We start from the raw sequence: 13279 nt of genomic DNA, 5'->3' as shown, positions 1-13279 counted from the left end.
TGAGTATTTACAGACTGTTCATCAGAATAAGTGCTGGACCTGATATTTACATTTTTGACAAGGTTTTTTGAATTGGTTGTTGCAAGAAAACAGACACACCAGACATCTATTACATGAAATGTATTGAGAACAGTCTAAACGGGATCTCAAGTTTAGGATAAACCCTGCAGTGGCTTCTGAACTCATACAAAAGCAGAATTTTGATTTTTAACAGCTGATAAAATAGATAAATAAGCGCTAGCTTCTTCTTGGCTTCACTTGCAATAATATTATTGTATCATAGAGGGATCTTTGAAGCGCATTCCTTTCGGTGCGGCGCAGACACAGGGGAAAAGGAAAATGAGAGGTTTAGCAAGCAACAGGAAAACCGCTATGAGAACACATTCCAGGCCGAGCAGACCCTGTGCGGTGGGACAATAAGGGGTGGGACAGAACTGTATACTATTTAAAAATCTACAATCTTGGCTTTAAATCAGGAACGCAGACAAGACCCAAAGTGTTCTTACTTAGCGAGTAAGTAGAGGACTCGGTGGGGAACAGTCAGAAAGCGGAAGGAGTGTGGTTCCAAAAAGACGGCGGTTTGTGTTCTCGGTTTATCAGCGCAGATTTGGACCGAGATGAGATAGTTACAGCTTGTCCCCCTGTCAGGACTCAACCAGCTGCCTTTTCATTTTCACTTCTGCCACGCTGCCACCCTTCTTTCTTTTTTTCTTTTAAGAAGTGTGTGTATTTACGATTTTTAACTTTAATTCGAGTGGGCCGTGAAGGGGTGAAGGAAAAAAGGACGTACTTTTCTCAAAAACGTCGTTTAGTCGTCATCGAAGCGGCGAAGGATGAGAGTTGTGAGGGGAAACATCTGCATTAGGGCCGTGTAGACGGAGGGGAAATGAAGCTGTTGGCATTTTAAAGCTTTCTTCTACCTATCGTTGACAAAACTTGGACCAATGAGAAGCGCTTGGAGCCGTCTTTGATATGGGAGACGTGAGGCGTTTACATCTGTCAAGTTAAAAAACACAAAAACAACACGAGCAGAAAACAGGTAATGGTTGTGGGTATGTTTTCTTTTTATTCTGTTCACTGAATTATTATTATGAAGCTTGTAACACTGTAACACTGTAACACCGGATTAAAAGTTACCTTTTGACAGCGGCTTACATCAATCCACGTGTTTCCAGATGTGAACAGGTGTCAAATGGCCTGATCTTCAAGTCAAAATTAACAGCATTTACAGATTTTAACTGCGGTATTTGTTTCTTATTTCTATGTAACCGAGCACTACGCCCAATTTAAATAGGCCACAGCAAAAATTGTGGTCTAGTAGACTTGATTTTGGAGGTGCTTACTTTTCCCTGCCCTGCGTGTGTTACGTGTCAAATGTGGCTTGTTGTGGTATTTTATTATCTGTGTCAGTCCTAAAACTCAAGTAGTGGTCACTCTGTAGTTGTTTCATACCTTAAACATAAGGATTTAACATATCCTATGTTTTACATCATCATCTTATAAAATATGAGAAGCATTCATCTCATTCGTAGGCCCATTTGAAGTAGTTAAAAAACAGCATTCACTGACCACCTACGTCATTTAATTGTATCACTGTATTGCAATTTTATTTTAATGTAACATTGATAGAAAACATTGGTCCACTTCCTAAACTTAAAAAGAAAGAGTGCTTTACTGATAGTATCTTTGCACACTTACTAAAAACACAGATTTTCTTTCATAAACAGGATTTATTCGTTCACGCATGGCTATTTTTACCCAAATAAGGATGTGGGTACTTCCTGAACCACTGGCATATGCCTTGTGATCTTTTTTTCTAACAAATCTTTTAAGGTGAAAAGTCCATTCATTTTGAAGTGTGCAGAATGTGACATTTGCTTACTAAGATTTACACACATCCACACACAGGAAGTGTCTTTTGGCTGCAGCTCATTGTAAAAGTGACACAGGTTCTTTCCAAGTGGGTGCTGTTGCTGATCTCTTCAGGGTGCATCACTCATACCAAGATCTTCATGCATTTTTTTCCCTTAATCTTCTTCTTGAGAAGCAAAGGCCACTCTCTGTGCACCGTATGTGTGAGGTACAATAGTATTTCATTTGTCTTTTCCATTCTCTGACCAACTTCTATTGTAGGTATGCATGTTAGGAGCATTGAGTAAGCCATAAATCCTTCCAAGCTTGTCTTGAAAAGAAGGCACAGTGCTGTCACGGTTACTGGCAGTTGATGACAATCACTGGATTACACGCAAAGGTTAAACGTTAAAATGACTGAATGTGATGTTTAAGCTGAGAATAAAAGCTTTTACAGTAACTCTGCTTAAAGTTACTTTCCTCCATCATAGTTAAAGGTTGTTTTTTTTTTGTTTTGTTTTTTGTTTTTTTTTGGGGGGGGGGGGGGGGGGGGACGAGGCCCAGCAGAAAGGAAGTTTGAGACTCCTTTGCTGTTCCTCCCAATCCAGCTCTTAACTACACAGTCATCGCGATGGAATGAGAGATCTGCCTCTCTGTAGATGACAGGAAGAGATGTCAGTGGATCATTTCCCCTGTGTAGTTTTAGGACAGAATGGAGACAAACAGGAGAGAGCTTAGACAGGAAGTTTGCTGGAGTATAAAGTTAGGCTGCCCACGATTGATGTTGTGATTACTGCACTCTCATATTAGGACCCAGTGCATGGTAAAATTATATCCAGAGAAATGAGAAACAGTTGTCCACCGAGAATAAGAACATTGTGTAGGAGTAGTTGTGTTTATCCTATTCTTCTCCTGGACCCACAGATTCAACACAGTTTACATTCAGTCTGAGTGATTCAGGAAGTGCGCTTTGCTGTTTGGTAGAATATAGCTTGTGGTTTTAGTGTATCAGAGCTGTGTGCAGCGGGTTGTTGTGCACTGAGCTTGAACCCTAGATGCAAAGAATGTATAAAGATCATTTTAGTGTGATATTTTTAACCGATAGGAAACAGAAATATCTTAACTTAGCATAAGTTTCATGTTTGATTTGACACTTTGATAAGTATAGGAAACTTTAAAGAAGATCTTCCGTAGAATTGAAGGAAAGATGCACTTAAATGCGAGCCAAGCATATACAAATATTCATCTTTATTTTTTACCCATCTGGTTTCTCATCAGTGACATTTGACACGATTTGATGGAATCACCAAAGTGACTACATCCTGTAAAATATGTGGCTTGATGTGCCAAATTTAAAAGGGGATATCCGTGGTTTTTAGCAGACATGTGAAAGTTCTGCTGCCACGCATCCAAAGTTCAACGGTTAACTGCTATGAGACATGTGCAGTTGGATAGATATTTTTACAAGGATACTAAATATTAAACGAAGAAGGCTTTTCTGTAACCCCCTTTTTTAAAGCATAACTTCTGTGTAATTTACACAGTGTGCCAGCATGTGCAAGTGTGTGCAACTTAGGTTTTTCTGCAGCTACAATTTTGACATGCTGTGAAGGCTTAAAGTTGAAAAAAGGAGAGCTGTGCGCCTGTTATTAAACACCAAAGACTTGAAGTGAGCCTAGAGCTAATACTGAGTGATGTGGCTGCTGCAAAATCACACTTGCTTTGTCTTTGAGACTTCAATCTGAGAGCTTTTCTTTTATAATTCTCACAGCAGAGTGTGCCACAGTTTGAACATTGACTTTTGGTGATTCCTAGTGTAGCTACAGTTTATCGTGTTACATAAACATCTCACGTGAAAGCAGTCAGTAGTAAATGCTTAATTAATTAAAGAGAAGGGAAACAGAAAACAGCCTGATTATTAGAATTATTCATGCAAACAACACTGAATGAGTGACTGCCGTTATCTGCTGCATCTCAGTTGGGTTAGAAACCTTTTAAATCTTATGTTTATTTTAAAAAAAATACACTCACCACCCATACTAACAAGTTACTGATTGTTAGTATCAAATTGGACTGCCTTTTGCCTTCTGAACTGCTTTAAGCATTTTGTAGCAACGATTCAACAAGGTTCTGGAAGCACTGCTCACAGATTCTGGCCCATATTGACACGATAGCATCACACAGTTGCTGGGGAATTGTTTGCTGCATGTCCAAGATGCCAATCACAACATCCAAGAGGGAATCCCCTTGACTGAGATCTGGTAACTGTGAGATGATCAGAGCTTTGTGACATGGCACATTATCCTGTGGGAACTGGATTCACTGTGGTCATGAACGGTATTGACATGATCAACAAATATGCTTTCTGTAACTGACCCTACCATCTGAATGCTGCGGCAGAAATCAAGACTCATTAAACCAAACAGCATTTTTCTCATTTTCTGTTGTCCAATTTTTACCTGGTGTGGTCTTCTGCTGCGGTTGTCCATCTGCTTCAAACCAATGTGTTGTCCATTCGGAGATGCTCTTTTGCATAACTGATTGTAGCGAGCGGTTATTTGAGTTACAGTTGCGCCTTGTCGGCTTCAAACAGTCTGTCTATTTTTGTCTGACCTCTGGCATCAAGAAGACATTTTTGCCCAGATACTGGGTCCATATTTTCTCTTTTCTTGGACCAGTCTCTGTAAACACTAGAAATGGATGTGTGGGAAAATCTTAGTAGATCAGCAGTTTCTGAAAATCACCTTTCTTCCCCATCCATTCTGATGCTTGACTAGAATTCTAGCGGGTCATCTTGACCATCTTGACTATGTGCCTAAATGCACGGATTTGCTGCCATGTGACTGGCTGATTTGAAAGTTCAAACCTTAGCATCCATGATGGTATGCTGTCTATTAATATACATACCTGAACATCTGTGAACATCTGTAACCTTAATATACAACATACCAATTTTGGATAAATATATACTATGACAAGCTGAAGCATGGCACTCTAATAAAAGAGTCCAGGTAATGAACTGGCCTGACTGCACTTCAATTCTGTCACCTACTGAAAACGTTTAGCACATTATGAAATGAGACCTCAAACTGCTGATTTGCTGAAAATTGGTTCCTCGGTAACAAAACACTTACATCATGTTGTTAAAAGAGGAGGTGATATGACATAGAGCTAAACATGCCACTGCTCCAACATTTCCCAATGTGTTTCTAGAGTTCTAAATTAAAATTCACATTTCATCGTTTATTTCATATTTTGCAACTTTTAATAGTTTAATCTAACAGGTTTAAGTTCATCCTTGCTATCAACGTTAGAGGTCCGAGGAGAAAGAGAGGCTGACTTTTATGTGATGCCTTCTTATTGCGTGACTCTCAGCAGTGCAGCTCTAAACAATGAGCAGACCTGAGTCAGCCGGGTGGGGCCACTCAATAGCAGGAAGCATAGCCATCAACATTTACTCTGCGACAGGGGTAGTCCTGGAGTCGGCGGGCTTGGAGCCTGGGTAGCACAGCGCAACACATAATCTGAGCACGCATACACAAACACTCTGAACAGCCTGCTTCCCCTAAGACCCCTTTTCCCACCCAATGCAATTACAACACAGGCAGACAGGCTGGACCCTTTGACTGTTTTTTTTACCTCATTGCTTCCTCCTCAGAGTCTGAGCTTTAGCCCCTGTTCAGCCGCTGTTCAGTAACTGTATGCAAATTTAAGCGGAATTCATAATATTAATTACCCAACTAACTTTTTTTTTACCTAAACCTTTGGATTTTGAGACAGCTCCTAATAATTAAACATCACCAATTGTTTTTTTCATTATGTAATTACGTTACCTGGTAATATTTTTGGTAATATTTTGGTTTCCCTGCTTTTTCAGAGATGGGAAGCTCTGCTGTGCTCATAGGGTTGATAGCTGGAGTTATTTTGTGGACGTCTGCCATCCATGGAGGTGAGTTGGCGGTCGGATGTAGAAATTAATTTTCACTACTGTGAGGACATTCCCTTTGTTTCATTCAATTAAAGGTGCATTACAGAGTATTTTTGGTTCTGATACTAAATCAGATTAGGCTAATGTGAAGGGTCTGATTGCACTGCAGAACCCACTGAGAATGTGCCTCATAGGTATTGTTTTGCATCTGCAGCCTGCACATAGACTGGATGGTTCAGTCTGCTGGTTGTCATAAACATAAGTAGTTATTTCCAGAAAGCAGGTTGAGACAAGAAGGCTGTGCAATACCTGTCAGACGTGAAATGGCAGAATAAACGAGTGCCTGGTGAAGGTAGTCAAATGCCAACTGCAGGGCTGGTTGAGCTATATCACAGCCTGTCTTCCTCTTAGCTTCCAAAAATGTTTGCAGCACCGTAAACTATTTATGGTTTCTGCAGAGTTCTGCTTGTTTTGGGTTTTTTATAACACATTTATAGCAAAAGGTGTTTTGTGGCTTTTCGTGCACACATGCTATACTTTAACATTTAAAGTTATAAGTTACCCTATCCATCCACTGAGTCCTTTTTAGTATCATAGTTCAAAAATATGACGATTTAAAATATAAAAAGTATCTGTTTATTTAGACCTGTCTAAAAACTTTTTTTTCTATAACAACTATTTACTTAATTATATTTGAGGAAGTAGAGTTTAGAATTTTTACATTTTCTTTCAAAACAAAGATGGATTACTTGAATTTCATGTGTTTTTGGCTTTGTTTTACTGGACGTAATTTGTGTTATTACACGACCCCCGTCTTCCAACTTGTTTCAGTGCTGATTTCATGTATTTTCCAGACACCACAGATGATGGGGATCTGCTGTGTGCCTGCAAAAATGACAAAGGCACATGTAAAAATGAAATGTGCAGGGGACATTATTGTTTCTATAACTGGATGAAAGACGGATATGAGGAGTTGGGCTGTTTCAGTGAGAACACCAAAGTGCAGTGCTACTCCTCCTTGCCCAACTACTTTATCGAGTGCTGCAGAGAGGACTACTGCAACTCCAACATCGCAGTGCCTCCAAACATAAGTCAGTACCTAAAGCCCTTCCTTTTCAATACTGGAACATCACATTATCCAAGAAACCAAGAGCTAGTGTGCCCCTGTAAATCATGCTTTTGTCTTATTTCAGTTGGGCCTCTGGCTCATCTCCACAGTTCAGTTAACATCTAGCACTGTTTTGCACTTATATTACTGTAGCTTCCCTTTAGATAGCAGCTGGTTCCCCCTTGTGGTCAGTCAGAGCATATCAATGTCATGCCACTTGAATTTTATCTCATGAGTATTAAGAAATCTTTTCAGTTTCTTTGTGTCTATATGTGTGCATGTTCCTGACTTCTTCTGTGTTTCCAGAAGGGGACCCGACACCGACACCCCCAGGAGCTGGTCACCTAGCGCTGTGGATCTCCCTGTTCCTGCTGTTCTTATTTGTTACTGCCTGTGTCTTTGGCCTGATACTACTCCTGCGCTTCCGACGTGCAGCCCGCAGACTACAAGATGCTGAAGGCCATGATGTCAAAATACTCAAAGTCCCCAGTGGAGATGACCCCACATATGGCGTAAGAGACGTTTCATGGCTGACGTCAGACAGAATACAGGAAAACGTTCCTATGTTTTAGTTGTTACGTGTGGATTTTAAATGCCTGCCTGTCTTCTTTTCTCTCACCAGAATATCTATGATGAGTTTTGTACATCAGGGAGTGGGACAGGGCTTCCATATCTTGTCCAGAGAACTATGGCCAGGCAAATCTCACTTGTTGAGTGTGTCGGTCAGTCTCATTTCTCTTCCTTTTTTTGAACACACAAGTAAAATTATATTCTGGAAATGTGGTCGAGCATGAAAATTGTATGGGATATAGAGATATTCATGACAGCTTGATGTCTTTACTTTTGTGTTTGTGTGTGTGTGTGCGTGCGTGCGTGTGTGTGTGTGCATGTTGAGAAGTTTTTCTTTCTTTTAATTTTTGTTATATTTGCACGTTCAAATAAACTCTGTTCTATTTTATTCTATTCTATTTATTTGCAATTAATGATGTCACTTTGTTCGTAGGCAAAGGCAGGTATGGAGAGGTTTGGAGGGGAACGTGGATGGGGGAAAGTGTCGCCGTCAAGATTTTCTCCTCTAGAGATGAGCACTCCTGGTTTAGAGAGACAGAGATCTACAATACTGTACAGCTGCGACACGACAACATACTCGGTATGACACCAGTCCTTCGCCTCCAAAGAAAAGAAATTGCACCTTAAAGAAAAAACATTCAAACAGCAACATTTTCTCTGTTTGCTTTTGCTTTTTAGGTTTCATAGCCTCCGACATGACATCCAAGAATTCCAGTACCCAGCTGTGGCTCGTCACCCACTATCATGAGCTCGGGTCTCTCTACGATTTCTTGCAGTACAGCAGCTTGGACCCAGAGAGCTGCTTGAGGATGTGTCTGTCTGTGGCCTGTGGCCTGGTCCACCTCCACACTGAGATTGTTAGCTCCCAGGAAAAACCAGCTATTGCCCACCGAGACCTGAAAAGCCGAAATATTCTGGTAAAGCGCAACGGACAGTGCTGCATCGCTGATCTCGGTAAGGTTTGCAAGGATATTCACAAAATCTGCTAACAGTTTATAGCAATGTGATTAGAGAAAGAGCTCTTTAAAGATTCATTTTGTAGTGTGTATTGTACTGTAAATTAAAAGCTTTTTCTGTGTTCATTTGTTCCTCAGGTTTAGCAGTGATACACTCTCAGTCCCATGACTACCTCGATATGGGCAATAACCCTCGCGTGGGGACCAAGCGCTACATGGCCCCTGAGGTGCTGGATGAAACTATCCGTGTGGATGTTTTTGAGTCCTATAAGCAAACTGACATCTGGGCACTCGGGCTGGTCTTTTGGGAAATTACCCGCAGGACTCTTGTCAATGGTAGGTTAACAGTGATCTGTTTTAATGTTATGCCTTTCCATCCATTAGCAGAAAAATCTGGCCTTAGATTAAACCTCAGGAAGCAAATGTAGGTATATATCCACAAATTTGTTATGAAGCTAATGCATCACACAAGCGAGCATGTTAAAACAAGTTCTTTGTCACACGTCTGTCTGCTTTTGTAGAGTATATAGAACAAGCAGCCAGTCCCATGTCTCTCAGCAGGCCAGTGTTTTTCTAGTCTGTGTCTGCCTCTGCTATCCTCTCTCATGATTAGCACTGCAGTAATTATAAACAGTCTTATCTGGTGTCAGCACTGACTTGTACATAGTCCAGATGCCCGTGCATGCAATTTTTATATGCAAGCACACAGCCATGCACCAATGACTGTGTGTGTGTATGCGTGTGTGTGCGTTCATGTGTGTGTGCATGACTTCCAGATTTCCATCCCAATGTAGTCACCAGGGAGTTCATATCTCTCCCCGTTCTCTTGTTTAGCGAGACATGCTTTACAAAACTCCCACTGCAGCCTGTCTGAGTCTCTGAGTGTGCTCTTTCAGGCTTTATATGAAAACACATTTGTGTTCCGCAGATGTATGAAGAGATAACCCTCACAACAAGACACCTCACTGGGCTTTTAATTTGATAATTCTGACATCTTATTTTGCTTGATCACCCCACTGAACGACAAGAGAGGAACAAGTGATCCACTGTTTAACTTTGGGGTTTTTTTTAGGCATTGTGGAAGATTACCGTCCACCCTTCTTTGACCTGGTGCCCTCGGATCCCAGCTTTGAGGAGATGAAAAAGGTGGTGTGTGTGGACCAGCAGAGGCCCAGTCTGCACAACAGACTCCATTCTCACCCAGTAGGCTATTTGGCATAAACAGACACACACAAGTAGACATAAAAATTAACGCAAAAGTACAATTACATTTTGGAAATGTGCTGTTTTATATTTTTTCTGCCTTTTTAAGATATTGTCAGCCATCGTGAAGGTCATGAAGGAGTGCTGGTACCAGAACCCAACAGCCCGCCTTACAGCCTTGCGAATAAGGAAGACTCTCTCCAAACTGGATCACGACGACTTCAGCATTGAAAAACTGAAGCAGGATTTCTAGACTGAAACGAGGAAACTGGATTGAAAACACCAGAAGGGATTTTGCACCATATTCCAACAAATGAAGTGCATGTCATTACCATATTTTCATCTAATCACTCACTCGGTGTCTGTATCATATTAAAACCATATGACTTTGTGTAGAAGCATCTAGAGCCTCTTGTACCAAATGTTATATTTTTTGCATGCGCAAACATTCATCCACCATGATACTTAATACCTCTATAAATGAGGGGGCTACATGTCAGTTAGTTCAGGTTTAGACCAGTTATTTTTAATTATCACAAAACAGTTAACATAGTTTTGTACTCATTGTCTAACTCTCTCATTGTTGTGACAGAATGGAAAATTATCCTCTTAGGTATAATGTGGATTTTCCCAAAATGACCAATGATCCTTAAAACCACAGATAAGACAGGAAATATGTAAGTATTTATACACTCAAATGAAAGTACATTACCTGTCCTGTAAGTATGTTTAACTTAACTAAACTAAGCATTTATTATCTGCACATAAAAGCAGTGAGATATTTAGATGTAAATACATTTTTATGTAACAGAATTAAATTTGATGTCTTCTTTTGCAACCATATTGTAAATATGTTTCAGGAGAGATATTGTTTTCTACTATTCAGAAATGAGACTGTGTTAATGTTGCTTTAAAAAAAAAACAAAAAAAACCCCACTTTTTTCATACATTTTTGTAAGGCTAAAATGTACCATCACAACCACTATGATCAGTAAAGGAATTCACATACATGTAATAATGGATACCTTAAATAAAGAATTATATTTTGGAAATATTTCTGCTTTACGTTTTTTTAAGCACCTATTACTGCAATTCTCACATTGACCAGAAGAGGTCATCAGACAAACAAGAATCCATACTCCTTACATGGGAGATTTGTGTAGTGTTTTGTTTGTTTATTTTATTTTATTTTATCTGCAGTGTATCTTAAAATTAAGATGAAAAAAATTCTTCATCAGATAATTAGAGAGTCTCTCTACAATTTGTAGGAGCTACATTTAAAAAGCCCTCATGTGACCTTCAGTGTATTGTTTGAATACATTTTCTCTGGGTCAAATGATTTAGTTGAGTAATAATTGCATCAATATTCTCTCTGCTTTGGATTTCCTTTATGGAAATATTGAATGTGAGGACTTCTATTTCAAACTAATTTTTAGATCCTGTTACAAACGGAGGAACATACATATATAAATACATACATACATTAAAAAAAACTACACATAGAAAATATGTTGAAAGTTAAGCACTGGAGCAGAATGTCAAAAAGAATAAGAAATGTCCAATGGGAATTAAAACTGTGCAACAGTTTTAAAATGTTGCCTGGTCACTGGTGAAAATAAGAGTTTCGGCTTCATCCCCTTTGTGTAATATTAGCATTCCAATGTTTTCTTTCTGTAACTGTCATGCTTGCTCTTTATCTGTTTATGTCTGTGTGAATGTCTCTGTGTGTGTGTGCGTGCGTCCGTGTGTTGTCTGTCTTCCTAGTTGTTGAACAAATGCCAGTGAGATAATACTCCCTTGAAGTCCCAGTCTGTCTGGTCAGTCAGATGAAGAGCTGGTTATTTTTAACACTGCAGGGGGTTGTTGAAGTATCAGAGAGGCCAAGCTGTGTGTCAGTGAGTGCAGAAGCCCATCTCACATCTCCCTGTGTTTTCCTCCTCTGTGTATTCCTTTTCACAGTGGGATCATTCCCAGTGGCTCTGTAGAGACCGGAGAGATTTGTTCAGCAGACAATGCCCGCTGAAGAAATGTGCAGACAAATTGGACAGGGCCGATAATGGACAGATATAAAGCCACAGAGGAGGCTGTGCAGACACAGTTAGGCTCAAGGATAGATCGGTGAGAGTGCTAGTAAGAGGACAGGTGATAAAAGCAGGCACAGATAAAGTCCCTAATGCACCTGGTTGCAGCCTAGCTCACCTCTTCCTGAGCTACATTCTCAGCTGGAGGCAGATGAATGTATTAGTATAGACAGGTTTGGTCCCTGAGGAGAGACAACAATCCTGAATAGAGCTGGACCAAAACACCTTGTGCTATCTTTGGATGCACGATTATTTTACACTTTCGGACTAGAAATTGCAAACGGATGTAACTCTCTCTCAAAATCTGATACAGTGGCTTAGATGTGATTTGAGATCAAGTAAAATATATATATAAATAAAGCAATAAAATGGCCTGTTATGCAGATTTAAACCAGATTTACCTCTTGCGCTTTGATCAGGGAACAGCAAACGAGTATACATTTGTCAGATGTTGTTCCCCATGGCTGTAATATCAGTGAGGGATTTGTCTGATAATGAATCAATCACTGAATATGGGTGGATAAACATCTGAGTGCAGCAGAGTATTACTAATCTAATTCCAGTCGAAAGCAGGGAGGCCTAGAATCATCTCCTCTCATGGGGCCTGCGATTTCAAGTTCTGCATCCAAATCACAATCCATGATAAGATAAAGGTTTTGTCATTCACACTGGTTTCCTGGTCCGTTTCCATTAGATCACCGTTCCTATGAAGAAGCTTGGTGACTTCACAGCATGAAATTTTGACAGAACATTGTGTTAACAGTTGTGACTTTATGTCAAAATTTTAAGTGTTTTTAAACGATCAACATGAAAAAGGTGTTATTTTGTTTCATGTTTGTTTTACCTGATGAATTTAAGTGTTGAGCAATAATTCTAATGAAAAGCAGTTTGACCCAGTTAGATCCTTAAATAGATTTTTGTTCACCAAAAGTACAGCTATGAGTAATAAACGCAATCGGCACAGCATATTTGCTGAAGATTAATTCATCCTGCTGCTGAAACACATGCATAAAAATAAATAAATAAATTATAGAGCCCTAGATGCACTTTGTTTACACACATTAAAGCCAGTTGTGGCAACACATTTAGTCACATTTCACAGACATACACACAAACATTATTTTTCATTTTCAGAAATGATAAACATTGCCAGTTACACTCAGTTTGTTCACTTGTTGTTTTCTTTCGTGTTACATAATACACAGAGCTCAATAAAAAAAAAAAAGAAACTTGCTTGAAAATAAATATATTTGGAAAAAGTGAACTGAGACATAAAAATTCACAGAAAGAAAACAGATTGATTTCAGTGAGAGCAGCAGCTGAGCGTGGTCATACATTTTTAGTAGATAAACCATCAAATGCACAATGTTAGCTATGAACTGAGCTCACAAGGCTCTTTTTGGTATTATATATAATCATGAAAAACACACTGCAATCAGCCATTACTGGATAGTGAAGATTTGACTTAATATATCCCAGATCATTTTAACATCAATCATTAGAATATTATCCAGGCACCTAATTTCCAAAAGCACTTTTAATTTATCATAAATAACACACACACAGTTACCACTCCTGCTCT

General features: G+C 39.5%; 1 protein-coding gene across 1 annotated transcript; it reads left to right on the top strand.

Annotated features, from left to right (window-relative positions):
* Nucleotides 1–393: 393 nt before the first annotated feature.
* On the top strand, nt 394–10668 carry acvrl1 (activin A receptor like type 1). Its single transcript, XM_084918046.1, has 10 exons — nt 394–1039; nt 5729–5800; nt 6634–6870; nt 7194–7399; nt 7510–7609; nt 7891–8037; nt 8136–8411; nt 8552–8749; nt 9486–9616; nt 9726–10668. Exons 2-10 carry the CDS (start codon nt 5731–5733, stop codon nt 9867–9869), a joined length of 1509 nt encoding a protein of 502 aa, XP_084774172.1. The 5' UTR covers nt 394–1039; nt 5729–5730; the 3' UTR covers nt 9870–10668.
* The last annotated feature ends 2611 nt before the right edge of the window (nt 10669–13279 follow it).

This window comes from Perissodus microlepis, chromosome 20, assembly GCF_051167445.1.
Source record: "Perissodus microlepis isolate ML-2025 ecotype Zambia chromosome 20, ASM5116744v1, whole genome shotgun sequence".
In the NCBI taxonomy this organism is placed as follows: domain Eukaryota; kingdom Metazoa; phylum Chordata; class Actinopteri; order Cichliformes; family Cichlidae; genus Perissodus; species Perissodus microlepis.
This window is presented reverse-complemented; position numbering and strand designations above follow the sequence as displayed.